The 26499-nt window shown below is 45.8% G+C and overlaps 1 protein-coding gene across 1 annotated transcript in view; it reads right to left on the minus strand.

Moving 5' to 3' along the window:
- Positions 1–412: 412 nt before the first annotated feature.
- Tti1 (TELO2 interacting protein 1) overlaps positions 413–26499 on the minus strand; it is a 50146-nt gene continuing 24059 nt past the window's right edge. The window contains exons 3-8 of the mRNA XM_026383255.2: positions 21941–22138; positions 18478–18626; positions 15602–15742; positions 13490–13694; positions 13090–13177; positions 413–1107 (exon numbers count right to left, since the gene is read on the minus strand). Of these exons, the coding sequence (XP_026239040.1) occupies positions 924–1107; positions 13090–13177; positions 13490–13694; positions 15602–15742; positions 18478–18626; positions 21941–22138 (965 nt within the window). The 3' untranslated portion in view covers positions 413–923. The remainder of the gene's footprint in view (positions 1108–13089; positions 13178–13489; positions 13695–15601; positions 15743–18477; positions 18627–21940; positions 22139–26499) is intronic.

Below are 26499 nucleotides of genomic sequence, written 5' to 3' on the forward strand. Positions count from 1 at the left end.
GATAATGGTATTGTAGTTATACATTTCAAAAGTCTAGACAGCTGGGATTTGCTTGACAATAACTGAGGGTGTCATGGTGGTGGGTAAGAGGGCCTCGGTAGTTGGAGCAGGACCGGCCATGTGCTGGTAACCAGTGAAGGCACCTGTGGGCGTCGGTCTGTGTACTATCATTCACAGTAAAAAATTAAGAAATTAATCTCTCACTTAACACGCACAGAACCGTCCTGAGTGGTGGCCTTGGGGAGGGAGGGAGGGGACCTTTCTACTGTTTGGCTTTGCACTGCTTGGACTTGACCCCATGGTTCTGTACTAGCCACCCAAGAATGTGAACTCTTACCACCCCCCCCCCCACAAAAAAACACCACCCAACTTAAATAACGAACTTCAAAGTGAGCTCTAGAACATCCTTTCATCCAAGAAATGCCTTTATTTCATTTTCTTCCAAAGAGCAGTTTAGGTCCAGCAAACGAGTTCCTTCTCATCATCTGAGGAGGGCGGTGTGTGCAGACGGAGGGGACCCATCTGTGGCAGGACTGTACTCAGAAGGTCTTAGATGTGTGATCCTGAATGCGGCCCTCGGGGGCTCAGAGGACACGTGCAGTGCACTTGAGTGCCAGTGTCCTTAAGTATTTAGGGGTGCTTGTGTGTGTGTGTGTGGCGGGGACCGGGAGGCCGATGGGGCCATGGAGGCGGTAGGCTGAGGTGCTAAGCCCTTAGGGCTGCCCGACAGTGACATCTGAAAACCCGATGTGGGGAACATGAACAACAGCCAGCCACTTTCCTTCAATCCAATTTTTAGGCAGTTGTAATCGATCAATTTACAAATCGACTGGCTGTCCGCTCCACCTTCAATGGCCTTCTCTGTGGCCACTGTGGTCGCCTCCAGCAGGGGTGGGTTGGCCCACCTTCTGGCTGGCAGCAGGTCACTGCAGCTCCCGGAGCAGCTGCAGCACGTTGCTGGCGTAGGGACTCTGCTGCTCAGAGGCCATGCCCAGCGGCACAGGGCGCAGGCTGGCATGGGGGGGTGTGAACTGCAGAGGGCAGTGGAGCTGGTTCAGGAGGAGCCAGGTGGAGTCCGCGTCCACTTTCATCAGGTGCAGGAAGACGCTGTGGGGAGAGGCAGGAGTGAGGGTGAGTCTGGGAGGGAGCCCGCATGGTGGAGTAGGGCGCTGCCTTCACCCCAGCAGCTGTTTACTGAGCTGAGAAGTCGATCATAACAAATGCTCCAACAGCACAAGGAACCCACTTTAGTTCCTAAGACAGGGACATCAGATGGTCCCAAAGCCCAACAGGAATCAAAGTAAACAGTTTCATATCCACTGACACAGAGTAAAATAGTAATTAGGCCGAGCAGACAATGTTGACACTCAACAAGCTCTTGGCAAAGACACGGGCTGAGTTTCGGAGTCTAAAGCTGGCATTCTGAAATGAAGAAAAATGACAGGGCCCACCCCTCATTACAAGCCCTCAAGGGCTCGGGCAGGTTGGGGGACCGCAGAGGAAGCCCGTGGGTCAGACCCAGAGTGGGCTCCTGTCCTAGCCTCTGGGCTTCTTTGTCTCTAGGGTCTTGCTGCTCAGTTGGACAGCTGGACCCTCTCTGGTCATGAAGAGTCCTGGATTCTTGGTGGTTCCGACACACGCTCGGGCTCCCTGGAGAGGAGCCCACAGCAATTAGATTCGAAAGATCATGCGGCGCTCCACAGGCTGGCAAAGGGTCCTTTATTTTCCGGGGACAGGACCAGCTGAGGCCTGCCCGTGACTTACACACAAGTGTCCAAGGGCCTGGGCCACCACATAAATGCTAAGGATGAGATTACAAGGTTACGTGGCCCTTGCCTCTTATCTGGTCAACTCCTACTTCTGAACCATCAGTTGAACCCAGGCCACTATGGCGGGCAGTCCTCACACACCTGGCCAACAGGCCCCCACAGCAGCTTGGAGTCTGGTTGGTCAATCCCAGGAAGGATAAGGCCCTCCCTGCTGGCCTGCTGCCTCAGCCCGTGCATCCCCTGCAAGTGGGACTGCTGTCCTGCTCTGTCTAGGTGGCTGCCCCTTCCCATACATGCTAGCGGCTTGTCTATGACCATTTCCCTTCCTCACAGTGTAAGCTCCTCAAGGGAAAGGACCTTGGCCATTTTGCTTGCTGCTATTCCTGGCCACCTGGCATGGCCCATGATAAGCATTCAGTAAACATTCAATGATTAAACAGGTCCTCGTTTTCATGTGACTTTGGCTTATTTGGTGGCTCACTAAAGACTTAAGGTGACATCCTTCTCTGGAATATTTACATCCTGTGAAAGGATATGAAGGAGAAATTAGTTGCTTATCATCACGAAAGGTATAAGGGGCCAGGCATGGTGGTGCACACCTGTGATCCCAGTGACTCAGGAGGCTGAGGCAGGAGGATCACAAGTTCAAGACCAACTTGGGCAACTTAGTGAGGCCCTATCTCAAAATAAACAATAAAAAGGGATGGGGTGTAAGTCAGTGGTAAAGCACCCCTGGGTTCAACCCCCAGTACTATGCAATAATCTATACATATAGATATATATAAAAGTAAGAAATATTAACAGGGTTCATGCTATGACATCACTAGCTATGGAGGTGCAGGAAATCACACTTGTCTTGGACTTGGTATCCTCATTTCTTCAAGGTTTCGATGAGGTAGGAAACAGAGATCAAGCCCTAACATGTGAACCCCCCTCACCACTAAAGCTACACTCGGCCCTCTGCACCCATGCATTCAACCAACCGTGGATTGAAACTATTTGGAAAAAAACATGGTGTCCATGCTGAACATGTACGGCCTTTCTTCCTCATCACCATTCCCTAAACGATAGAGTATAGCAACCATCACACAGCACTCACACGGTGCTAGGTGTTGTGAGTCATCAGGAGATGATGTAAGGTAAGGGAGAGAATATGTGTGGGATTTATGTAGACACTGTGCCATTTTATACAAGGGTCTTGGCATCCTTAGATTTTGGTAAATGCGGCAGGTCCTGGAGCCAACCCCCACGCATACTAAGGGACAACTGTACATAGTACCATTTGATGGATGGTATTTTACTTCCCCCTCCCCATTTTGTTCTTGACAGTTACTCTTGGGAGCCCCTAGCATCCTTTTTGAGCATCAAATCAGGAATTAAATGCTGGCCAGCCAAAAGTAAATTTTTGGTTCTAAATTTTATTAATCTGAAAAACCTGTGCCCTTAGGGGATTCGGGTCTTATTTTCTGAAGCCAGCTTTGCTTCCTCCCCTGGGCCTGACAGACAGATGTGAAGGAGGTTACTAAGGGAGGCACGCAGGGAGGTGAGGGGGCACTTCAAACCTTTCCCCGGCCTGTTCTGTGCCCCAACAATCTTAGTTTCCTGTGCTTAGGATAATCGTGTGTTTATAACCTGCACACTGTTTGCTGGAGAAGTGATTAGAATATTCTAATTCATTGTTTCCACTTCACCGCAGAAAGGAGATGGGGCCTGCGTGGGAGACAATTTTTGTTTAAAAACAAAAATATCTTTGATAATTAGAGTGGCAAGGGAAATGATGAAAAAAACGCACCCCAAACAAGAGGCAGATTTCTATTTACACGTGACACAGTAGACGGTTTTCCCTGGTGCCAAAGACTGTTAGAATGCAAATGCTTTCATTTGATTTTTTTTCCCCTTCAAGAACTGGAAGCCCTTCTCCAGCTCTGGGTGGCACTCCGCTTCCAGGACTGTTTGTATCTGGGCAACACCCAGCAACGCAGCAGCAACAGTGGCAGTGGCAACGCCCGGTGCCACTGCCCAGTTCAGGCACAGTGCCCTCTGACTCATGTGGCATGAAAAGGTGGCAATGCTCACTTTCTGAGCCCTTTTGAAAATGTTAAATGGGATGTTGTATTCTTTGGCAGAAAAGGAAATGGCAAGAAGCCTCTCTCTGAGAGATCTCCAAATAAAATGCTAACAGGAAGCAAAGAAAAAGTGTGTGCCAAGTTCACCTTTTTTATTCCTTAAGAGCCCAACTCTTGGAAGAATTGTTTTGGGTCTCATTTCTTTGCTCCAGAACGGCAGGCAACAACTCAAGCTCCTTCCCCTACCTCTGAGGCTTGGAGCAGATTACTTAGCCTTCTGAACCCGCTTCTTCTTCTTCCAAAGGAGGATGGCCACACCCGGCCCACCCTCCCCACAGGTTTATTCTGAGACTCTGAGGAGAGGTGCAGGGAAACACTTTGAAGTGTATAATGAAAACACCATTCTTTCCAGAGAGAGAGAAGACTGTGTGTGTGTCTAAGGAATAATTATCACTACCAACTACAGCAGCACTGCCACACCACGGGTACCTCTCAGACACTCTGAAAAGGGCAAAGCATTTGTCTTTTGTCTCACTCATAACCCCGCCAGGCTGCCTTGGTGGGGGTCCTGATTCTTAGCCAATGGGGTTCTAACTTCACCTATTATTTTTAGGAAGAAACAAATGCAGGACTCTCTGCCCTCCACATGCCTGAGGTGGGGCGCAAACACTGTGCCATGCAGGCAGATGGCTGGCAGGCGCAGCTGTGCTCTTGCTGGGTGAGAGGCGCGCGGCCTGTTGAACTCTAAACACCGACAAATTCTGAACCAGGACCCTGTTTGGCTTTAACTCCTGGGAGCTGAGCCTGAGGACCAAGAGGTCTGGTCTGAGCACTCAGAAGCCAGGCTTTGTCCCAAACTCGGCTCCCATTTTGTTCTGAGGCCAGTTCCTGGCCAGCCTGAACTGGGAAGAGGGGACTCTCAGAGTGAAGAGCCCAAAGCAAAAGCTGAAGTCCTGGGAGGCCAGTTCTACATAACTGAAAGTCAGAAGACAGAGGCAGGACCTCTGCTTTGAAGTGACTGGGGTAATGACCTGGGAACTGTTCCAATATGTCTCGAGATGTGGCAGAGATGTCTGTTGAACATGCCAAAATGACCAGTTCCATCTTTTTTCAAAGCCAAAGAGAAACACTTTTAAAAAATATATGTACACTATTTAACTGATGAACAAAAATTTCTTTCTCCTTCCCCCAGGCCCAAATGAGTGGCTCTGGGGAGCACAGTTATCAAGAGATTACCTGGTCCCCTGAGCACAGGGAGGCGCTCAGCTGAGCCTCATGCCTCCACGTGTCCCGAGGCCAGTGATTATCTCTCAATAACCTGTAGGGCCGTGTAGCTTAAATGATAACTTGACTTTAAAAAATTTAGAACTCGCCGTTAGGCAGTTTCTAAGCAACCTCTGTTTCCATGGCAAAGAAGCCTGGTGTTTATACTGATTTTTCACTTAAAATGCGGTTTTATTGAATTTCACTTCATGCAGGCAGCCATTTCCCTGCACTTCAGCCCCATCTACAATTGACGGGTATCAGTAAGTACCTAATAAACTCCAGATGCCCAAACAACAGAAGCTGCTCATTCCTTCAGGATGGTATTGGGGTGCTCGGAGGGAACAAGCTGGGGTGAGGGGCCTGGGGAGGTGGGGAATGTGCTCCTGGAATCCACAGCTGGGTTTGGGTCTTATCGCTTCATGGTTCATCAAATATTTACTAGCACCTGGTCCAGCCCAGGCTCTGTGCCAGGGCTTAAGATACAAAGATGGATAGACAGAGGCTCTGGTCTCACAGACCTGTCTGGCTGGGAAGGCAGATCACAGAGGCCCATGTCGCAATATGGCGAGGGCCATCCTAGGAAGCATGTGGGTGGGGCCAGGGAAGGATTCCTGAGGAGGGACACGGCTCCCCTGTAAAGAGAGGTGTGGATTAGACCAGTGCTAAGGTGCTTTCCAGCTCTGAGGATCAACAGCAGTTCTCCATCATGAGCGCTGGGTTGTACCCCTTCCCACAACATGGCGACACCAAACAGAAATCCCCTTGCTGCAGAAGCACATAGTACAAAGTGTGTCCTCACCATTTCTGTCTAGACAACATCTGCTCAAAGGGAACTCTAGAAAACCACTAGCCAATCAAGGCCCAGCAAGGCTAAATAAACTGTAACTGAAACGTGGGGCTTCCGGCTCTCCCGGGCAGCAGGCTATTCTTTCTCTGTCAATTACTTGCTTGAGGGGTCCGCTGTTCCTTGTCTCTTTCTGGATTTATAAAATGCTCTCATGAGCTGTCAGGGTAAATGCCAGTGGTAAAGAACTTGCAGCTCTGTGATCTGTTTATTTATTTATTTATTTGGGGCTTCTAAAGAAGTTACTTAGGGCTGTCTCCTTAGGAACCCGACACAAGGCTATCTCTATACCGGCACAAGTAAGTGTGATCAGGAAAGAAACGCACTTGTCAGGAAGCAGGCAAGGCCACAGTGCTACTCCAGCGCGCCTGTCATTCCTGTGCTGGCGGAACAGCCTCCACGCCCTCTTTCTCTGGCCACCTCTTCTCCCATTACTCTGTGCACGCTGATGCTGCAAATGAGGCTCTGTGTTGCTATTTAAACAAATGGATGCTCAGGGTGCCGACGTGTCCTAGCCAGCAAGCGGTGGGGCTATGTTTCCACACTCAGTAATTTACTCTAATGGGTCTCGGTTCATTGGTTAACCAGTATTTCAAGCCTGTCCTTTCTTGCTATTCAATTTAGCTATCTTCCCCTGCACGGAGGTCGTTTTTTGTTTCTAAATGTTGGAAATGGAGGATTATGACTGGAAGCAACGATTTACTTTCCAAATAAATACTACCAATTACCTCTGCAGCTATACATACTCTTTAGACTTAACTATATTTACGTGTTCAAAATCATTCATCTATCGATCTAACTCCAACACGCATACTCACACAGAGACCCATATTAAAAAATATTTAAATGCAACAAGGACAGGATTTAAAACCACAAACACCAATAGAAGTGTATGATGCTAATTGTGCCCTGAAAGTACCACAAGACAAAGTGTCATAAATGCAGTGGAATGATTCCACTGCCTTGTGCATATTTAAAAGGATATGGCACTGAGAGGCCCAATCTGTTACAGACAATTGACTAAGGCAGAGCCTAGAAGGGTTTAAATCCCACTGGGCTGGATTTAAAAGCAGCCCCTTAGATCTGGTCAGCTCCCCAACCTCCAGGCTTCCCAGCCTGACCCCATGGTGCTGCTGCTGGGCACTGATTTCAAAGCAGCCTCCTGTGCTGACAGACCCGGGCTTGGCACTGGCTGGCTGCGCTCAGGCCGCAGCGGCTTCCTGGCCTCCCTGCACACATGGGCGTCTGGGTAGCAGCTTACATATTTTGCCCCCACCTCTCAGAAACATTTTCCTATCAGCTGGGTTTTGACGCAAAGTCTTAAGATGCCTTAAGAAACGGCTTTTGGAAGCGCCCTTCTGTATTTACTGCAAGGATGCTGAGGACATTAGTCACAATGGCGCCCTGTGCTCTTCCCAGATGACCATGGAGGCATTTTCTTAAGGTTCAGTAACAAGGACAGCTGTGCTGCTTACTGAGCTTTCTTTTTCTAAGCTCTTCTGCCAGTATTCACTGGAAGTTGCAAAAGAGATGACATTTCCTCCCTCGCTGTCTGTTAGGGATCGTAGAGCCACTTCAAGTTCTGCATTTCACATATCCCACCTTGACTCTGGCTTCACCTTGCTTTTGCTCTTCTTGTTTTTCCTTTTAAAAAAGTCCTTTGCTTGTTTCCTTTTTTCTTTATTGCATACACTTAGTTTATAAGACGCCCCAAAGTCATTTTCGGAATTAAGGAGAAAGTTTAAATAATGTTTAACAACTACTATTATTGACTTTTCACTGTGGTATTATTTCTTGTGTTGAAAAATGAATATACATGACTTTACTGAACCTTATAATAATTGTATTAGGTAGAAAACAATAGGTAGGATTACTTCAGTCTTGTAGACGAGAAAGCTGATACTTGGAGTGAACAGCAATGTGAGGCCAGCTCTAACTTGGTATTCATCTCTGAAATCTTCAACTCTCAGCACAGTGCTTGGCTCAAAATAAGAGATCCAATAAAAATGGTCTGTCTTGAGCACCTAAGAGGCGGCAGTGACTGCGCAGGCTGCATTTACTGTATGTCTGGCGTGCAGCTCAGTGCTGGAGCGCGTGTCTCACACCCTGGGTTCAACCTCAGCACCTCCCACCAATCTTTGAAATAAATGCTCACATAGTAAGACACTTGGGCCATTTCCCTGGCTACTTTGCTTGGTACTGAGATTATCACATTCGTGACAGCCTCTTAGGTGTTCAAGACAGACGACAGACGGGCAAAATGGCTACCCTGTGGTCTGCCCAGGCTTTTGATAACTGCAATCCACTTTGCGAAGGCAGCGCAGCCGGCAGGCAAGATCTGCCATCAAGGGCATCCTGTTCCTGACCCAGCACTGCATGTACATCTGCAAATACACCCCACTGGGCGGTCGATTATCAGTCACATGACAACCCCAAGGAAGCAGGGACAGGACTGGTAGCATCTGATTAAAGCAGCACCGAGGTCCCTGCCTTCAGATCTGAAACCCAGCAACCCACTTTGTTTGTAATCTGCATGGCAGATGTCTCTTCTCTCTGACACCATGAAATCAGGCCTATATATGCACAGCGAACAGCCTCAGATCTGAGTGTATTTTTAGAACAATGGGCCTTGAAGAGAAAAGCAGGAAAGCCTGTCAAAAGATGGATAATAGGAAAGCCAACTACTTGGGTCTGGATTTGTCAACTATTAATCAAGTGTCAAAAGGAAAAATATTAGAAGTGCCCTCATTTCCATGCTGGGTGCAATCTGAAGGGGAAACAGTTCTGTAGCCCAACGTCAAACAAACTGCCCACACCATTTAAGGGAATAAGCCATTCATTCCAAGCTCGGCTGAGCTAACGGATCACCTCTGTGGCTCCTGATCTGTTCAAATATAATAGGCCTATGTGTGGGTGAAGACAGAAGCTGGGCTCTGACGGGGATGAAATGGACGAGCCTGTGCCAGTCTGTGTTTGTCCAGGGTTTGAAGGCACCGCTGGTTCTTTGATGGGCGGGGATCCTACTGTTAGAAAGAGAGCAGGGAAGTCAGTCAGTAAATGAACCTTCCAACCTGTCCCACTCTTGCGCAGAGGGGGTGGGAAGACGTGGCACAATTAACATGAAAAAGACCTTTCTGAGGTGAAAACCCCTGCTCAGGTTTCAGTTAAGACTCAGAAGGCTGGCAAGTGACGCTGCATTCAGGTGGGTGTGTGTGGAATCTACACATAACACGAATTTGATAAATTTATACATATAGCCCGCCCTGTGTGCGCGCCTGCATGCAAGTACCTTAGAACACAGGCACAGTGAGGCACAGGCTTCATCCTCTGTTGTCGGTGTCTAAAACAGTGCCTGGGACATACAGCCTCCTCAGTGATAAGCAGAATGAGTGAGCACTGAGGGACTTTCCTGGACAGGTCAAAGCAACATGTCCCACAAGGAGACCCTATGAAGAGGATGGTACTGTCACTCCCCATCTACGGAGGAAGGAAATGAAATGCAAGGAGACTAAGCCATTCCTTCAAAGGCTGGTAAGATCTGAACCTAGGTCTGTCCAACTCCAAGACTGCTGCCTTTGCTCTCATACACAGTGGCTGGGCAGTGGAAGCAGAGAAGGCAATGCCCCTCCTCCAACACATGGAGGACTACAGCAGCACAGCATCCAGTACCCGCCTGGCCAGAAGGTGCACCAGCTGGTCACTACCTGTTGGTGCCCTGCATCCCTAGCTGGGCTCTGGGGTTGGCAGGTGGGAGTAGAACTTGGTAGAGACCAAGCAGTCAAAAGGTTTTGTTCCTCGATCATGAATGTGCTGGGCAGGGACTGAATCTTTTTAAAAATAGGTACTGCCTAGTTTTGTTTCCTTGTAGTCCAGGGTGAGGCTTATTGGATGATGTAAGACCTCACTGCAAGACAGGGAGTTTCAGAGGCTGGCCCAAGGAGATGGTTCTAATGGAGTTGAGCCTGGCTGAGTGCATGTACTGGCTTAAAAGAAAAACAGAAATTTGGGGTATATTCTTTCATCTCAAATTCCTTTCATGTATGGAAGGGAACAGTTCCCTGGTCAGAAAAGGCACAGAACTGTGGAGACCCACTGCATGCTGGGACATACCCTGAAGGCTTCTGGGGCCACCTGGGAATTAAAATCAGTTAAGTATGCCTCTGCACTGGGCTGAGAAGAGGGTGTGTCTGACCCCACTGGTTATTTGTAATGCAATGCTTACCCTTAGGGACTCTGCCTTATTTACAGCTCCTGGTATACTGACTCCTCCTCCCACACCCTAAATGATTTGCTTGTTATCCATTGAAGTTATTTAACTGGATAAACTTTGGGGAGCTGGTTGTTTTTTGTTTTTATGTTTTGCATCTCCAGTTAACAGTGACACCTGGTGGTAACAAGCAGCAAGGGTATACCCGCCCCCCACCTCCCCCAAGTTCCAAGATTTATGCCCCCTCCTTACAAGGCACATTCACTAGATAAAAGCATTAAACTAGAATGGCATCTCTGTTCTTAGCGTTTACAGCCTTGGTTATATCAACCACCCCCTGATCAATTTCCATTTCCAGAGTTTACAGCCTGGATGTAAAAGCCTGCCACAAAGGCTATATTTAATATGACAAATTAAAAAAGCAAACACAGGCTTGGTCATTCTTTGAAGCCAGGAAAAGCAAACAAGAGGAAGGAGAAACGTGGCTGTAGTGCACACATCAAGGATTTCCGAGCAGCGGCCAAGTCTGCCTCCACTCCAACACGATGATGGCCTCAGGTCCTAACCCCACCTGCCAGAGGGGCCCACAGACCACAGTGCTCATCCACCTCCTTGCAGAAGGCAGGAGGCCTCCCAGCAGCACCTGCTCCCACAGGTTCCCTCAGACTCCAGCAGACAGAGGAGCTGGCTCGGGACTGCACCAGCTCAGAGGGAGCCAGTCTTCTCTGGACAGCACTTTGACTGGTTCTTCTCAATACTAAGCGGAGGCTTGGCTTTTTGTAAACCCCAACAACAGGGCTCCCTGCACACAACAGTTCTCTCTTCTTCCAAAAGAGTGGGTGCGTATGTCACTGGCGATGTGTGGAGAATACAGAGGAGGGGCAAGAGTAAAGACAGGGCACCGGCACAGAGGCTTCTGTGGTTGTTCAGCTGAGGGGTGATGGTGCCTGGCCCACACTGTGCTTGGAGAAGGAGAGAAGCAGTTTTAAGAGACGCAAGGAGGCAGACGGGACGGGCTTCACTCGTGCTAATGTATGTGGAGTGTGAAGGAAAAAGAACTAAGGACAAACTGGCTGGATGGTGGGGACCCCACCTTGCTCAGAGACGCAGCTCATCAGTACCAGCGGGTGTGATTGTCCCCACACTAATGAGCCCACCGTCACCCTCTCTCAGGCAGTAATTCAGCTCACAGACACCAAGTTTCCTATTGTCTCAGGATTCTTCTCCCATTTAGAGAGCTTATTAATTTCTGAATCAAGATGCCAAATCAGCTCTTGATCAAGGACAACACTGATTTTTCCCCTGACTTCAAAATAAGTTTGCAGGCGATGTGTGTGAAGCAATCAAGCCTGCTTCCTCCCCCCTGCTGCAGAGGAGGGCCTGAATGGAATGCTGGGGAGCAAGCAGAGCGGGCGCTGCAGTGGTGCCCCGGCTGCTCTCTCCTCCCCAGAGGCGCCAGACGCCACCAAGGGACTGAGCACAGTCTGATCCTGGACCTAACTGTGTTCAGCAGCGGCAAAGAAAATCAGAAATGAAAAAAGAATGAATAATGAATATTAGTTTGTTTAATGGCTCTAAACTTGAAAGATGGGACGTGGTGGGTATAGGAAAGCAGGATGGGCCAGGGAGGTGAGATCAGAGCTGTGTGACTCTTGGTCTTAACAGGCAGCCAAGAAAATTTACTTCACGATAAATTCATTCATCACAGCATTATCAGCTTTGGGGCACTGCCAGGGAGGACCGTGCTAACCCCAAGGTTCTTTAAGGAATAGGGATGCCAGGGATAGGAAGCTCCTTGGGATGCACCCTGTGCTCCAGAAACTATCACTGGTTCTGGGTCTACGTGATGTGATAGAAAAGGGACAGAAAAAAAAAAAAAGGCTACTGGAAAAATCAATAGCAAAAATTGCAAAGACAATAAATCAATTCAAAAAGATATTCCCGTCACTCCCAAGGAGTACCAAGTTTAAGAGGGAGCAAGACGGTTTTCCCCATTCTAGCCAGAGAAGCCTATAAGGGAATGGGGTGATTCCCAACTCCTCCCCAAGCAAGGGTTCTCAGGGCACTGTCCCCAGGAGCCCAGGAAGGAGGAGGGACTCTGCTCAGGGACATGAAGCTGGCAGGCCAGATAGTCCAGGCCCAGCAGGCACCAGGGGATACCTCTAGAACACTGTTGCTCCTAAATGAAAGAAGAACTGGGGAATGGAGGCCAGAATGCACTGACGAAAGTCTGGGGATGCTCTCAAGCTGCTGTGCTCAGAGTTTCAGCTTAGGAGAAAAATCTCTTAGTACTCACGGAAGTAGAAATTCTACTAGCTCTTCTATTAGAGGTAATACAGCCCTTCTCTAATAAGCATGGTCAAAACTCTTAGAAATCAGAATCATGTCATCTCAGAATTAGACAAGGCCTGTGCAGTTGTCATTGCTATTGTTTGGGTCCCAGATTCCTGCTAGAACCAGATGGGTGGTGTGGACTCTAGAAACAGCACCTGTGTGCTGCTGGCACACACAACCAATCCTGCATGCAATTTCCCATCATCCTAGATCCTTGTGGGGCCTGGGAATGGCAGATCAGTAACCTGGAGCTTTTACTTTGAACTGGAGAGAGCTGAGGCATGGACAGGTGCCAGGACCACAGGGTCACCAGGAACAGGGCCTCTAACCAGGAAGGTGGCAGAGCCCCCCCACCACATGGTGGTTCTGCTTTTTGCCCCTATGAAATTGATGCTGACACTGCAGCAGAGGAAAAGATTACTTGCAAAGAGAAAGGCATCTAGTAAAAATACCATTTTTAGGGTTGGCACAGCTAAAGAAATCATCTTAACCTGGCAAGGAGACGGAGAAAAGAGCAGAGATGCCTCAACTCTGCTTGCCATTAGCAAATCATCTATAATTTAGAACAAACGTAAAGAGATGCGGGTGATCAAGCAGACGTACCTCCTGGCAGCCTCTTGTAATTTCACGGGCTGTTTGGCGCTGAGGTAAATCAAGCAGGCATCAGCCACTTTATTCAGGTCACCCTCACCTGCAGAGAGGAAAAACAAAACAAAGCATCGACCCTCAGACTTCATTTGGGACAAGCAGCAACCAACGGCTGTCGGAGGGAGATGGGCACAGGGAGGCAAGGCTCCCTGAGCTCTATATTCCACCCTGTGAATCAGGATGGCATCAAGGTAAACAGACCGATGAGGCCAAAGTGAGACTGAAGTGGGCGCACACGAGGGAGCATGGCAGGACCAGGCAGAGCATGGGGGGCTGGGGTGGGGAGGCGTCGGGGGGTGTGGGTTGCGGGACACAACACTGCAGCTCTGTGTCCCAGAGACGTGTCGGTACCTACCTAGGTCCAGTCTCTGGCAGAGGGGGCCCAGGCCCTGTAAGACAGCCAGCTGCAGTTTGAAGGCCAGCGTGTGTGAGTAAACTGGTCCAGCCCTGGCACTGATGGGCGCCTGGGTGACTAAGGAGCCAGTCAGCTTTGGCAAGACATCTTTGCAGAACCGGCTCCGTAGAAAATCACCACACTTGCCTCCCAGTGTCTGTAAAACCTGCAGAAACAGTCCTCAGTCTACTGACTGAAATCGCCACGGCAGCAAGGGGGCTAAAGAATGCCTGGTAATTCAATTCCATCTAGGTCTCTACTTGTGAAAAAAAATAGAATTACTGCTGTTAATTCCTTGCCCATGGTTTGTAATTTTGACAGTTATGAATTTGGAGGTCTTTGCTCCCAAGGCATGGCTGCTTCTACCCATAAATACAGATTACATGGAGAATAATTCAGAGGAATCTTGTGTTGGATGAATAATATGATTAATATCTTGATTTTTCCTCCCTTTCTGTTTAAAAAAAAGAGAGAGCTTAAAGCAATTCACATAGATCATCTCTAGAATCTTTCTAACATCCCTTGAGAAAAGACTTGTGTTTTTAACTCTAGCTAGCTGAGCAGACACAAACACAGGGGCTCGGCTGCTGCCACAGGAAGGCATTGGGAGGGGAGAACCAGGCCGAGGTCCCTGGCTGAGCCAGGGCCAGCTCCGTGGCTGGAGTCGACTCTGCGTTCCTTCTGTTTGGCTACACAATCTCTTATGTACATCACCCTCGTTCTATCTTTCACAACAGGCGGTTTCTTTGCATGTCTCATTTTAAACTTTCTCTAGCAGAACATATTGAAACGTTTTGCCCTGCTGCACAAGGCTGAGTATACAGGAGAAGAGAAATTTCTTTAAAAATTGGCAAGTAAGGCATAACCGGTGCACAGAGCGGCTGCCCACTTTGCAGAGAACATGACACTCATCGCAGGTCCCTCGGCTGGACTGCACAGGCTCTAGCCGGCCTCAGGTGTCATTAATGTGTCTGTGTGCGGAAAGCAGCCTCAGTTTCAGTGCACACAGCGTGATGGTTTTTTCATTCTTCTACACTCGCTGTCATTTCAGATAACCTATTAATTTTCATAAAGGAAAACGGTGCATTTAAATAAGATTTAGTAATACTTCCCCCTCTTTCTCCTTCCCCTTGCCCCCCGCCCCCCCACACACACGTCATTGTATGCATTCTGCTTTGGAAAAACATGTTAACAATTTTATGTGTTTGAATGTAAACTGGTATTTTGGTCTTACTACTTTTGCCAAGTATATTCAGTGCATTCTCAGCTTCCTTCGTATTCCCACATATTTTTTTCCTTTGTCTCGTTTTGCTCTCCTGCTTCTAATTTATGATAGCTTGCCAGGGTAAATGTATCTCTGTAGGATGTCATAAGTGCTTTTTAGAACAAAGAAGGATATAAATATATAAGCTAAAATACATGTGCTCATATAAGCCAAGCTAAGTCAAGGAGAATAACACACTGCATCTACACAGGCTTTCAGCTAGTTAAAGCACTCCATCAGAGTCTCATTTTATCTCTGACAACCTTATGAGAAGGATGGGATAGGTATTCCTAGGCCCCTAAAACGGGTGGTCCTGGGCTTCACCCAAAGTGTTTCAGCTGGGCAGAAGATGCCCATGCTAGCTTCACTAGAAACCTGGAACCCATGTGCAGAGCAAGGAACATGAGCATGAACTCATGGGTCTGAGTCTGTTGCTCACTAGCTGTATGATCTTGAGACACTTCCTTAAATTCTCCGAGCCTGTTTTCTCCTCTGCCAAAAGTGGAGCCCATACACTTACCCTGACGGATCTGAGAGGAGCTCACATGTGGGGAAGTGCCAAGTTCACCACCTGGCACATGGCAGATGCTCAATAAAAAATTGATGGCCTTTTGCTTTACTAGTTCATCCTGATTCAAATTCAAAAGGAAAGTGACTTTTCTTTTCTGTCCTTTTCTTATTTTTCTACACTTTCTTCAAGGTCCGTGACATGCAACCAACAGAAAAGAGAAGAGATGCAAAGACCTTGAGGAGCTCTGGGCTGACAACCTCCACCCCCTTGATGGACAGTGAGAACCTCAGTGCAGTACCTTGAAGGCCCTGAGCACTGCCAAAGGGCCATCATTTGTGAGTCGGTGCACCAGTGAGGGCCAGGCCCGATGAGCCAAGGGAAGGAGTTGGTTCTTTTGTGACTGCAGAACCATGACACACAAGTTCAGCACATCCAAGACCTAAAAAAAGAGACATGATTTCATTAGATGGTAAAAGTTTGAAACCAGATACCAGGCCTAAGTCACCATTTTAAGAGTAAGGTTGAGAAATATATAGAGTAACTGTTTACTATAGGCTAGGCTGGGTACTAGGGAGACACACAGGGACAAAACAGACAGGCTTCCTTGCCTTCACAGGGTGTATGGTTAGCTGGGGAAAGACCTTAATTAGGTAATAACCAAATAAAGGGAAGATTACCAATTGTGTCAAGAAGGAAAGTAAAGGGCGGAAGGGAAGAACTAAAGGAAGGGAAGGCTTCTGAGGAACAGCTAATAAAACAAGACCTAAGAGTTGAGCAGGCATTAGTCCTGAGCAGGGTGGGTGTGTTCTACAGCTCGCACCACGAGGAAGACCCTGAGCTTGCTGTGCTTAGGAAATGAGGACAGATCCTTGGCTCATGACTGAGGGGCTGGGCCACAAGAGGGTCACACTAAGAGTCTTTTATTTTGTACTAAGTGCAGTGGAGAGCCATCCAAGTGTTTTGAGCAGGAAAGTGACATAATATGATTCATGTTTTAAGGTCATTCTAGTTATTGCGTGGAGAAGGGGCTTGAAGGGGACAGAGAAGTGAGGAGGAGGCTGTAGCACAAGTCCACAAAAGGCATGTTTCCACGGGATGGTGGCAGAGGCAGAAAAAAGATTTGAAATCTGTTTTGGAACTGGAACGGCTTAACTTGCAGGAAGACTGCACAAAGGGGAGAGGAAGAGGTATCAAATGCAGCTACTTGGGCTCAGGTACAGCAACATGAGAGCAGCAGGTCCGCAAAATGCGACAGGGGTGATGGAGGGGGAGTGAGTCGAGGGCTGTGTGGATTCAAGTGGTGCTACTGCTGCCTGGAGAGCTAGGCTGGCAGAGAGGCCTGGGGCTAACCTAGATGCACCTGACTGTTGACGTTCCTTAAGGACGTGTTTCCTGATCTTACTTCTCTGAACACAGACAACCTGCAACAGTGCTGCAGGGCAGCCTTCACAGTGCACTTGAGGTGTGTGTTGGAGCACAGAGGCAAGTGAAGTCCACCCTCACTAGGCCTTACTGGGAGCCTACTCTGAGACTGGAACAGAACCAGAAGAGGTCCTGCCCTTGGGATGTAACTGGCAAGGAAATCAGAGAGCTCAGCAGTAGAGAGGAGAGCAAAGTACTGTAGCAGAAATGGTTTTGGCATCCCTGACTGGCTCTGAACTGAGTTCTGTCAGTAACTGGAAAAGTTAGATCATATTTTGCTAATTCAAAGATGCACACGTCCCCTCTTTGTCTGAAATGGTCTTCTCCCTGCTTTTGCTCTTTTATATAATGACTCCTCAACCTTTAGAAATGTTACCACTTTAGAGAGGCCTTCCTGGGACCATCTAGTCTAAATCAGAATGTAAGCTCTGTCTTACTCAACAGGGTTTGTTGTAGAGTAGGTTCCCAATTCACATTTGGTTAAGTTACTATTTTCTGTCATAGAACCTGCTTAATACCTTCATACCATTTCTCCTGGACTTGGAGTGTTTGTGTACTGCCCCACAACAGACAAGAAGCTTCATGAAGACAGGGATCATGCCTTTCTATATAGCCTCTGCTTGACCTGCACAAATGTTCAGTTAACACTTAGTGATGAATGAATGATTATACGCCCACCTCATACTAATTGTTTTATCTTCACAATCAACCAACCTGTGAAGTAGGTATCCTTGTTTCCATTTTACAAAAACACTAAAAGGCCTGAAATGGTGATTTGACTTCCTTGAGGTCACATAGCTGGTAAGAGGCAACACCAAGAGTTGAACTGAAGTATGTATGTCTGACTGCAACATTGACACCCTTAATTACAGTGTTTATACAGCTGCTACAAAGCCTCCATGAAAGGAAAGATCTGGAAGGATATTCAGGAGTTTGCTGAATGTATCAAACACATACACTGAAGTTTTATGTGTAACACACATTGGAAAAGCACTTGCTGAATGGAATACAAGGGTGCTAAAAGGAGGTACTAGGGAAGACCAAACAAGTTCTATGAAACTCAGACTCCTACCTGTGAGATCATCTGTGGATCAGGGTTTCCTACCTTTGCCAATGTGCTCTCAGCGCTAGAGTGAGTCACTAAGCCAGTTGTTTCTGCCCCCAGCTTGCAGATGGGGAGGAATGTTGCTTTCCTTTTGGGTGTATGATCTCTGAAATGATTCTGAAAGCAATGGCCCCCACTAGCACCTCATCCCACTGTCCCGTGATTTATTTCAAGTCTTTGCTGATGGGGTGTTTACTTGGGAAACTGCCAACAAACAAGTGTGTAATGTTACAGAAAGTGTTGGGGCTTTTCCTAGGATGAAAATAGAAACAGAAGCAGAGATAAGGGCAGGTTTGCAAAAATGACCACTTTAAAGTATTAAAACCCTCATCCAGCATCTAGTCAGCTCAGAAAATGATATCCTTTTAAAGCAATGACTTTCTTTCCTTTGGAGATTCAATGAATCCTCATAACTTTGTGGTTTTTTTTAAATGTAGGGGACTCAGTTCCCTCTCAGCATCTGAGCTGACACAGAAAGATGTGAAAATGTCATCCCTCAGATAAATTCCTCTTGATGCCTTCTCTTAGCCACCACACATGGACCAGGAGATAAGGGAAGTTCCTTACTTATCCACATAGTCACTGCCAGCCAGACTACACCTCAATCCTGCTGCTCTGTGAATGCAGAGAAGGGGCTGCACACTGACCTTCAAGCGGATTTTCAGACTTTTATCCGACAATAAGTGAATGCAGCGCTCCATCACGTCCCTGGCTATTTGGATATGCACTGGCAGTGGAGGCTCCACATCTGGAAGGGTGTCATTCTCGTCCACCTTGGGAGGGTCTGATAACTCCTCTGGAAAAACAGCATGATTGGTGACAGTGGTTTTTGAGAGGTATCCAAATCCAGCTTGATCCTGAGCTTTACACTCAGAAATAACACTTACAGGAAAACATCTAGGAGCAGATCTTAAGGAAACCATCTGAAATTTGGGTCAAGCTGTACAAGTCAGGATGTTTGGAACAGCATTAACTACCAGCTAAAAACTGGAAAAAACTCTTTTATGGTTTAAGTGTGTCCCCTCCAAAGTTCAGGTGTTAAAATTTAATGGCCAATGTGATGGTATCAAGAGGTGGGGCATGTAATAGGTAGGTAGGCCACGAGAACTCCTCTTCATGTGAACAGGATCAAGCCTCTATTATAAAAGAGGCTTCCTGCAGCTCACCTGTATTTCTGATTTTTGCCTTTGAGCACAAAGAGTTCTTCCCCTAGGGAGAATGCAAGAAGGCACCATCTTGGAAGCAGAGAGTAGCCTTTAACAGGTAACTCAGCTACCAGCACCTTGATCTTGGACTTTTCAGCCTCAGAACTATAAGAAAGTAAATTTCTCTTCTTTATAAATTTCCCAGTCTCAGGTACCATGTTCCACCAGCACACCACTCTCTGTCCACTCACAGGGGAATGGCTCTGTAAACCCCTGTTCAGCGCAACAGTGGTGAGTTACAAGGTCTTTCAGATTTATGTTCATCAGGGTTTTAATGACCAGGGGAAAATGCATGGATTTTAATGATAAATGAAACATACCTTGTTAAAAAGAAAAAGGTATGATATTAAAATGTGCATGAGCACTATGGGAAGGAGCATGACAAAATATCAATAGTAGGGTTGTAAGATATTGGGTGATTTAAATTTTTTCCTATACCTTTGTTCTTCTCTAAATTTCAATTAATAAATATTTAAATAAAAACCTATGAGGCCACAGTTCTAATTTGGAGTGCTGAAGCTGGGTTTTCTCTGCCCTCTTTTTCCTTTTGGTCCACCCTTGGCCTAGAGGAGTTTGCACCCATCTTTCCCACCAGCCCGAGCTCTTCCACTGCCGGTGTCAAGCCTCACTCATCTTTGTACAAACTGATACCAGGACTGTTTGGTGCGAGAGTACATGGGATTTGGCCAGAGGGGACTGATGCAAGTTTTGCTTCCACAATCTATCAGCAATTTATCTCATCCTACATTAGTTTACTCAGATAAAAGGGGAAAAGCATATATATCTCATCTACTTGTTGAGACACTTAAATGACACAATGTCACCAACTATTGCCATTCTCTCACTGCCTAAAGTACTGTGTTGCATGAGACAGGTGTAAGTTTATAAGTTAAAACAACACCAGAAAGACCGGGGTTGCATGAAATCTAGGCCAAAATCCCTATCCTGAAAAATTTTCCTGTCTACCTACAGCCTCACTCACCCCTGTCCCTAAACCTCTATTACCAACGGTACTCATTTCCGCTGAGCTGAGTACTGTTCCCTTAATTTTTTCCTATTTCAGTTTCCTCTACTGGAAAAACAGAATCTTACAATAGAGGCTGCACCTTTCTCTAAGAGATGCTTAGAGAAAAAAAAAAGATAAATGAAAATCCATTTGTAGAATGCTGGGATTTCTAGGAGGAAGGGACCTTGGATAGGTGCTTTTATGTGGTTAAAACAAAATGCTCTTGTCAAACCAGCATCAAGCCGAACATTCTTCATAATGCCAAGTATGTGATGTGCACTTGATGAATGGTAATTCTAAGAATGCTACGGCTATGCTTTTTCCCCAGAGCAGGGTTTGTTTGAAATTCACCTACTGCAGAATGTTATTTGAGGGATGTGGATTTTCTGGTTTTGGAAGAGGGTTTGATTCATTCTGTCTGCTCCTAGCCAGCATCCACTATAACCGGAAGAACCTAATCGTGAACGAAGAGCTTCACTGACAATGCTTAAAATTTAAACCAGAATGGTAAATCTGGATTACAAAGGATCAAGATACCTTCCCTTCTTCAGGGCTCCTAGGTTTGGGTAAGGAGTATAGTTCACAAAAAGGATTGGCTGGATCAACAAACAAACCTGAGTAGAAAAAGCCTGTCAGATATCTTTCTAATCAGAAAACTCTGTCCTTGGGGACAGCAATGACTCAACTCTGCATTAATCATTATTTGTGCTCTGTGATGCTTTTCTGTTTAGAAGAAATTTGTTGTAGTTAGTGCATCAAACTCCTGTTATCCTGGAAGTATTGGCTTCAGTTCAACAAAATCTCACAGTATAGATTGAAGGAGAGGGGAAGATGGAGGGGGGCTGAAAAAGCGGGGGCGGGGGGAAGAAAAGAAATCTGCTCAATTTCAACCTAACAAACTAATTTGGGACTCAGTTCAATTTAGGATAGTTCCGAGACCACCAAGCTCATTATGACTTGGCATTTTATATTTGCAGAGGAGATTCTAATAATTTATTAATCCTTTTGTGACCTGAAGCTCCAGATTGAGTTTGTGAATAAAACAAGAGGCCAGAGCTGCTACTAGCCTGAACTCTCTTTTCCTTTATCATATAAACAGGTAAGAATCTCTTCCTACCAATAAATAAATAGATAAAGCATATGAAGAGACAATGGGCATAAGAGAACAATGTCACAGAAAGAAGCATATAGAAACATATTCAACTTTACCTATTAATTTAGGAAAAAGCAAAATTGGTAAAAGCCAATGTTGGCAAGGTTATGGTCAAACTAGTATCAGTCCTGCACTGCTGAAGGAAAGGTATAAATTGACACAACCTTTCTGGAAGGTAATTTGGCAAGCATTAAATAAGGTTCATATCCTTGACCCAGAAATCCCACTTCTGGGAATTTATGAAGAGATATGCAAGAAGGAAAAGATCATGTGCCCAGAATCATGCACTGCAGCTCTATTTATTACAGAGAAAGCGAAACAACCTCAACTTCCCAAGGGGGAATGGATACTTAGCAGCAGCTATTAAAACATTAATTATGAAAACTCCATAGCAACATGGAGCATTGCATATAACTAGATGCAAAAAGTGTATGCTGCATTTAAACTATGGCTGCAGGGATTTGAGGGCCTAGCTCGGTGGAAGAGCTCGCCTAGCATGCACCATGCCTTGGGTTCCAACCCTAGCACTGAAAACAAACCAAAACTGTGGCTGCCATCACCTATGAATTATGGTTTATAATAAAACAGAATGGAAAAAGATCACACAGAAAAAGGAGAATGGCTATATTAGTATAGTGAGCTTATGAGTGATTATTTTCAAACTTTCTGGAATGACGTTTCATTATTTTTACAATAATTTGTTTCAAAGAGAAAGAACTAGTTAAGGCAAAATAAATAGTAGTTACCTTCTTCATTGTCAAAAGCTGAGACATTTCCCTCTGCCACATCCTTCTCTTTGAGGTAGTTCAGCACAAACTGTTCAATGTCCTCCGCTGTAGTGCTGTTCTCAAGAGGTGCTGCTGTTTGGCATGAATGACTTCCCTCCGCCTCTAAACTTTGCTCTTGGAGTTGCCCCATATCTCCTGTGTCTGGGAACCACTGAGCTGTATGTAAATAGTATTGTAATGATCATTAATAATAATAGGCATTAGTAATTTATAAGTAGAATAAACTCTTTGCCATGGCCTGCATAGCCCCCCACATCTAGGGCCTGTCTCTACATCATTTTCTACCATTCCGGTTACCTGATAACTACATTCCAGTTCTTCCAATGTATCAAGCATTTTCCTCCATGAGAAACTGTGCATGTCATTGCTGTTCGAAATACTTCACTTCCCCCTTAACCTTACCTCTAATTTGAAATCACTTTTCATCTCAGTATAATTAGAACTTGCCCAGTAAAGCCATCCCTTCACTCCTCACTCTAACTCAGATCACTTACTCAATCTCTTCCCTAGCACCATGTCTTTCCCTTCATATCAACTCATCATGGCAGGTAACCATGAGTTTACTTTGTGTGTACTGCCTGGCATCTGACTCTCCCCTAGACACTACTCTAACATGGCTAGCATAGGGTGGATGCTCAAAATATATGCTGATTGAAAAAAACACACAAGATTGGAAAACATGTACAAGTGACAAAATTCTGAGTACAGGACATACTGTTCAGTAGTAAAGACAGGCTCCACAGCACCTTGAGAACGGGCAGTCTCACCTGTATTTCCAATATCAACTGCCTTAGAAGGCTGGCCATTGTTCTCCAAAGCCTTCCCTTCTTCAGTGATGCTCTAATACATCTGATGTATTATCACAGAACCAACCTTAAACATCACTGACTCCAGGGGTTTTCATATCGTGCCTTGATGTCCCAGGAATCACAACAGAGAGGACACAATTTTTCCACGTTAAAGGTGGTGGTGGTGGTTCTTGGGGTCTCCATTTCTTCTTCAACCAGAGCAATTCTAATTTCAACCATTTTTTAAATATTAAGGTCCCTCAAAGGCTTAATTTCAAAAAAGACCTAATGCTTAATAAAATAACAACAAAAATCCCATCGCCTGAGAATCTCTGCTGTGGCCCAGGGCCTGCCTTCTGCAGACAGCAGGGAAAGAGACTGGGATGGCCTTTAGCACCTGCTAATCTCCTTTTCATCAAGGAGCATTTGCACAGGGCCAGAGTGACAGCAGATGGAGATGACAGGCCAAGGAGCACAGAGCAAGAACTTGAAACGAGGGCCTTCGATCCAGTATTTGGAGGTTCCTATCTAGAAGAATCAATTTTGACATCTCTTCAATGGCCCATTCCCAGGTGTAAATCAGATATTAAGTGCATTCAAAGGGATTGGTTCCTAAATAGTTAAAGCCTGGACCCAGCATTTATATGGCCAGGACAGGACTCACTGCAAAGATTATTTCTAGATTCTAGGCTAGTGCCAGATGTTAAAATGTCTTGGCTCACTAATGGCTTTTAAACATACGAAAAGAAGCTCAACCTCACTCTTAATGCAAATTAAAACTACAATAAGGTACCATTTTTCTCCTATTGGATTAGCAGAGATCAAAAGCGTGGTAATATACAGTGTGGGTGAGGGCGTGGCAAAATTGGCACTCTTTTACATCGCTGATGGAGTTTAAATTGGTACAACCTCTTAGGAGAGCAATTTGATACTCTCAATCAAAAATCTAACTGTAATATCCTTTAAACTAGCACTTCTTTCAGGAATTTACCCTACTGATATATTCACCTATAAAGATATCCGCTGCAACATGTGTGTGTGTGTGTATGTGTGTGTGGTGGCAAAAAATTAGAAACCATCAAACATCTCCTAAGAAAGGGGTGGTTAAATAAAGAATGGTGCAAGGGCTGGGATTCGCCTAGCTTGGGCGGGACCCAGGTTCAATCCTCAGCACACATAAAAATAAAGGCATTGTGTTGTGTCCATCTACACCTAAAAAATAAATATTAAAAAAAAAAGAATGGTGCATCCACACAGCAGGATACAAGGCATCCGTAAAAAGAATGAGCGGCCCTGTGTGGGTGGATATGGCACAATCTCCAGGTTCTGGAGTATCTGTCATTAACATTTTCTCATTTTCCAAGCTATTCTGCCTTTTCCTATGATGAATAGTCAGCCCATCATTAGCTGTGGGTAGGCAGTGATCTTCTGCTGGCTCTTGCCCTCTCTATGGCACCTATTGCCTTTTAGTCAGTGCAGGCACCGCACGGTGTATCGTGCACATGTTTCCTAAAACATGTACTGGGTTCTTTTAAGACCTTTCAGAAGTTCTGTGAGAGCACACTGCCACTTTCGTCTTCAAAGAGAGGCCAGCAGTTAGACAACTGAGGAAAAATTCCAATGCTAGCACCAAATGCTACTTTGACTTGTGAGTGATGGTACCAACTCCACTACTTACTATTCAAAATTCAAGTGTATTCTTGGCTATTTCAAGACTTGCAGAAATGTTATCTCCAGTTTTGCTTATTCTCTTACAATGCTCCAGAGCCAATCTTGATCATCTTCATTTTCCCTTCTGCAGGGGATACCCTCCTTCCTCCACCTCAACTAAGAAAAAAAAAGGCACTACACAGGATTTGACTTTCCTTCTTTAGATATGTCCAAAGACATCAAGCAATCTAAAGCAATTCAATTTTCAAGACCCAAATGAGAAACCTCTCAGGAGGATATATTTCATAGGCCTGTTTAAAACTCAAACTGAACCGCAGTGTAGTTCCCCAAGGCAGTGAAGCTGGGGTTTATGTGGCCCCAGGAGCTGGTCCCAGTCTGCGGTTGTCCGAGCAGCTTTGCAGCCAGCCAGTCCCAAGAGGCAGCTCCATGAGGGCTGGCCTGGGCCATCATGTAAGACTGTGAATGACTGCAAAGTCAAGTCCAAATTCCTTTCCTTGGCCTAAGAGGCCTGGAAGAATTTGCCCTCCTTTCCAAACTGCACCTTGTACCACTCTCTCCACAATGACCTCTTTTCTATTCTCAAATACCCTAATCCTCTTCTTTCCTCTAGGCTTCACACCTGCTGTTCCCTTTGCCTCAATATTCTTACAAATCATATAAACCTCATGACAGCCCTGTATGTACTGATGGGTTCTCCTCATCCTTCAGGTTTAGTCATGTCAGTTTTAGTGTCATGTCACTTTGACAGGTCCTCCCTGACCACTCCACCTAAAGCAGCCTGTCTCTGGTACTCTCCTGCATCCAGGAGCTGCTTCCTTCACAGTGCTTATCACAGTCCGCAGTGAGCTTGTTTAAGGATTTGTTTATCATCCCCTTGCAGTAGCAGGATGGTGTTGAGTTTATTCATCTTGTCCAGAGCTGTATTCTCATTACTTAGCACAGTATCTGACACTTGGCAAACACTTTTTATTGTTAATAAGAGAACATTTATGCTGTATATAAATGTTCATGAATGAACGAACACTGGAAATAGCATTACCTAGGGGCAGAGCACAGTCCCTGCCCCAGTTACTTTCCATGAGAAAGTCTCTTACATGGCCTTGGCGTTTCATCCACCAAAATGAGATCAAAGACCTTTCCACTTGCCTCAGAAGCTATCAGCAGTACTGGAATAAATATGCAGATATGCTCTCTGGATAAAAGGCACTGCAGCTCATTGTTTTTTCCTTCAAAGACTGACTGTCCAGTTGAGGGATTCTTTTTCTTGTAGTCCAAAATTTTGCCATTCTAACGGTAGCTAACATTTCCAATAGGCACCCTATAACATCTGTGGGAAGAAAACTGCAAACCAACTCACTCAATTAAAAGGTTAAAAGGGAATTCTTAGGTCTGCTCTGACTATGCGTAACTATAATTTATTATTTCTGTGGTACAGGTGATGAAACCCACTGAGCTACATCCCCAGCCCTTGTTATTTTTTGAGATAGGGTCTGGCTAAGTGGCTAAGGCTGGCCTCAAACTTGCAATCCTCCTGCCTCAGCTTTCTCAGTCACTGAGATTGTGGGCATGTGTCACCATACCAGCTATGTGTAGTTATTAAACAAAATTAAAAATTCAATTTCCCAGTAGTACTAGCCACGTGTGGCTAGTGGCTATTGTATCAGACAGAAAAGATATAGAGTAGTACCATCATCACAGAAAGTTTTATTGAACAGTATTGTTTTAGCCATCTGTGGACTAAATTATTCATGCTATTTCTGTTCTCCATTAGCATAGATACTGCTAACACTAAATATCAGCAGTAGCAATTTGGTGTATTGGAAAGAATACAATTGTCATAAATCCTGATTTTTATCCCTTATTAGTCGTGTGACCCTAGCTAAATAGGATCTCACTGAGCCTTGGGTTTTTTGTGAAATAAAAATGTTTATATTTAGCTTATAGGGTTTATATCCCTGGCTCAGAGCGGGAGCTCAATAATTGATAGATTATTGAAAGTATAAAAAATAAACACTGGAACCCCATCATAACATGTGGCTCTTTCAAAGAGCTGTTAAA

Source organism: Urocitellus parryii, chromosome 6 (genome assembly GCF_045843805.1).
Source record: "Urocitellus parryii isolate mUroPar1 chromosome 6, mUroPar1.hap1, whole genome shotgun sequence".
Classification (NCBI taxonomy): domain Eukaryota; kingdom Metazoa; phylum Chordata; class Mammalia; order Rodentia; family Sciuridae; genus Urocitellus; species Urocitellus parryii.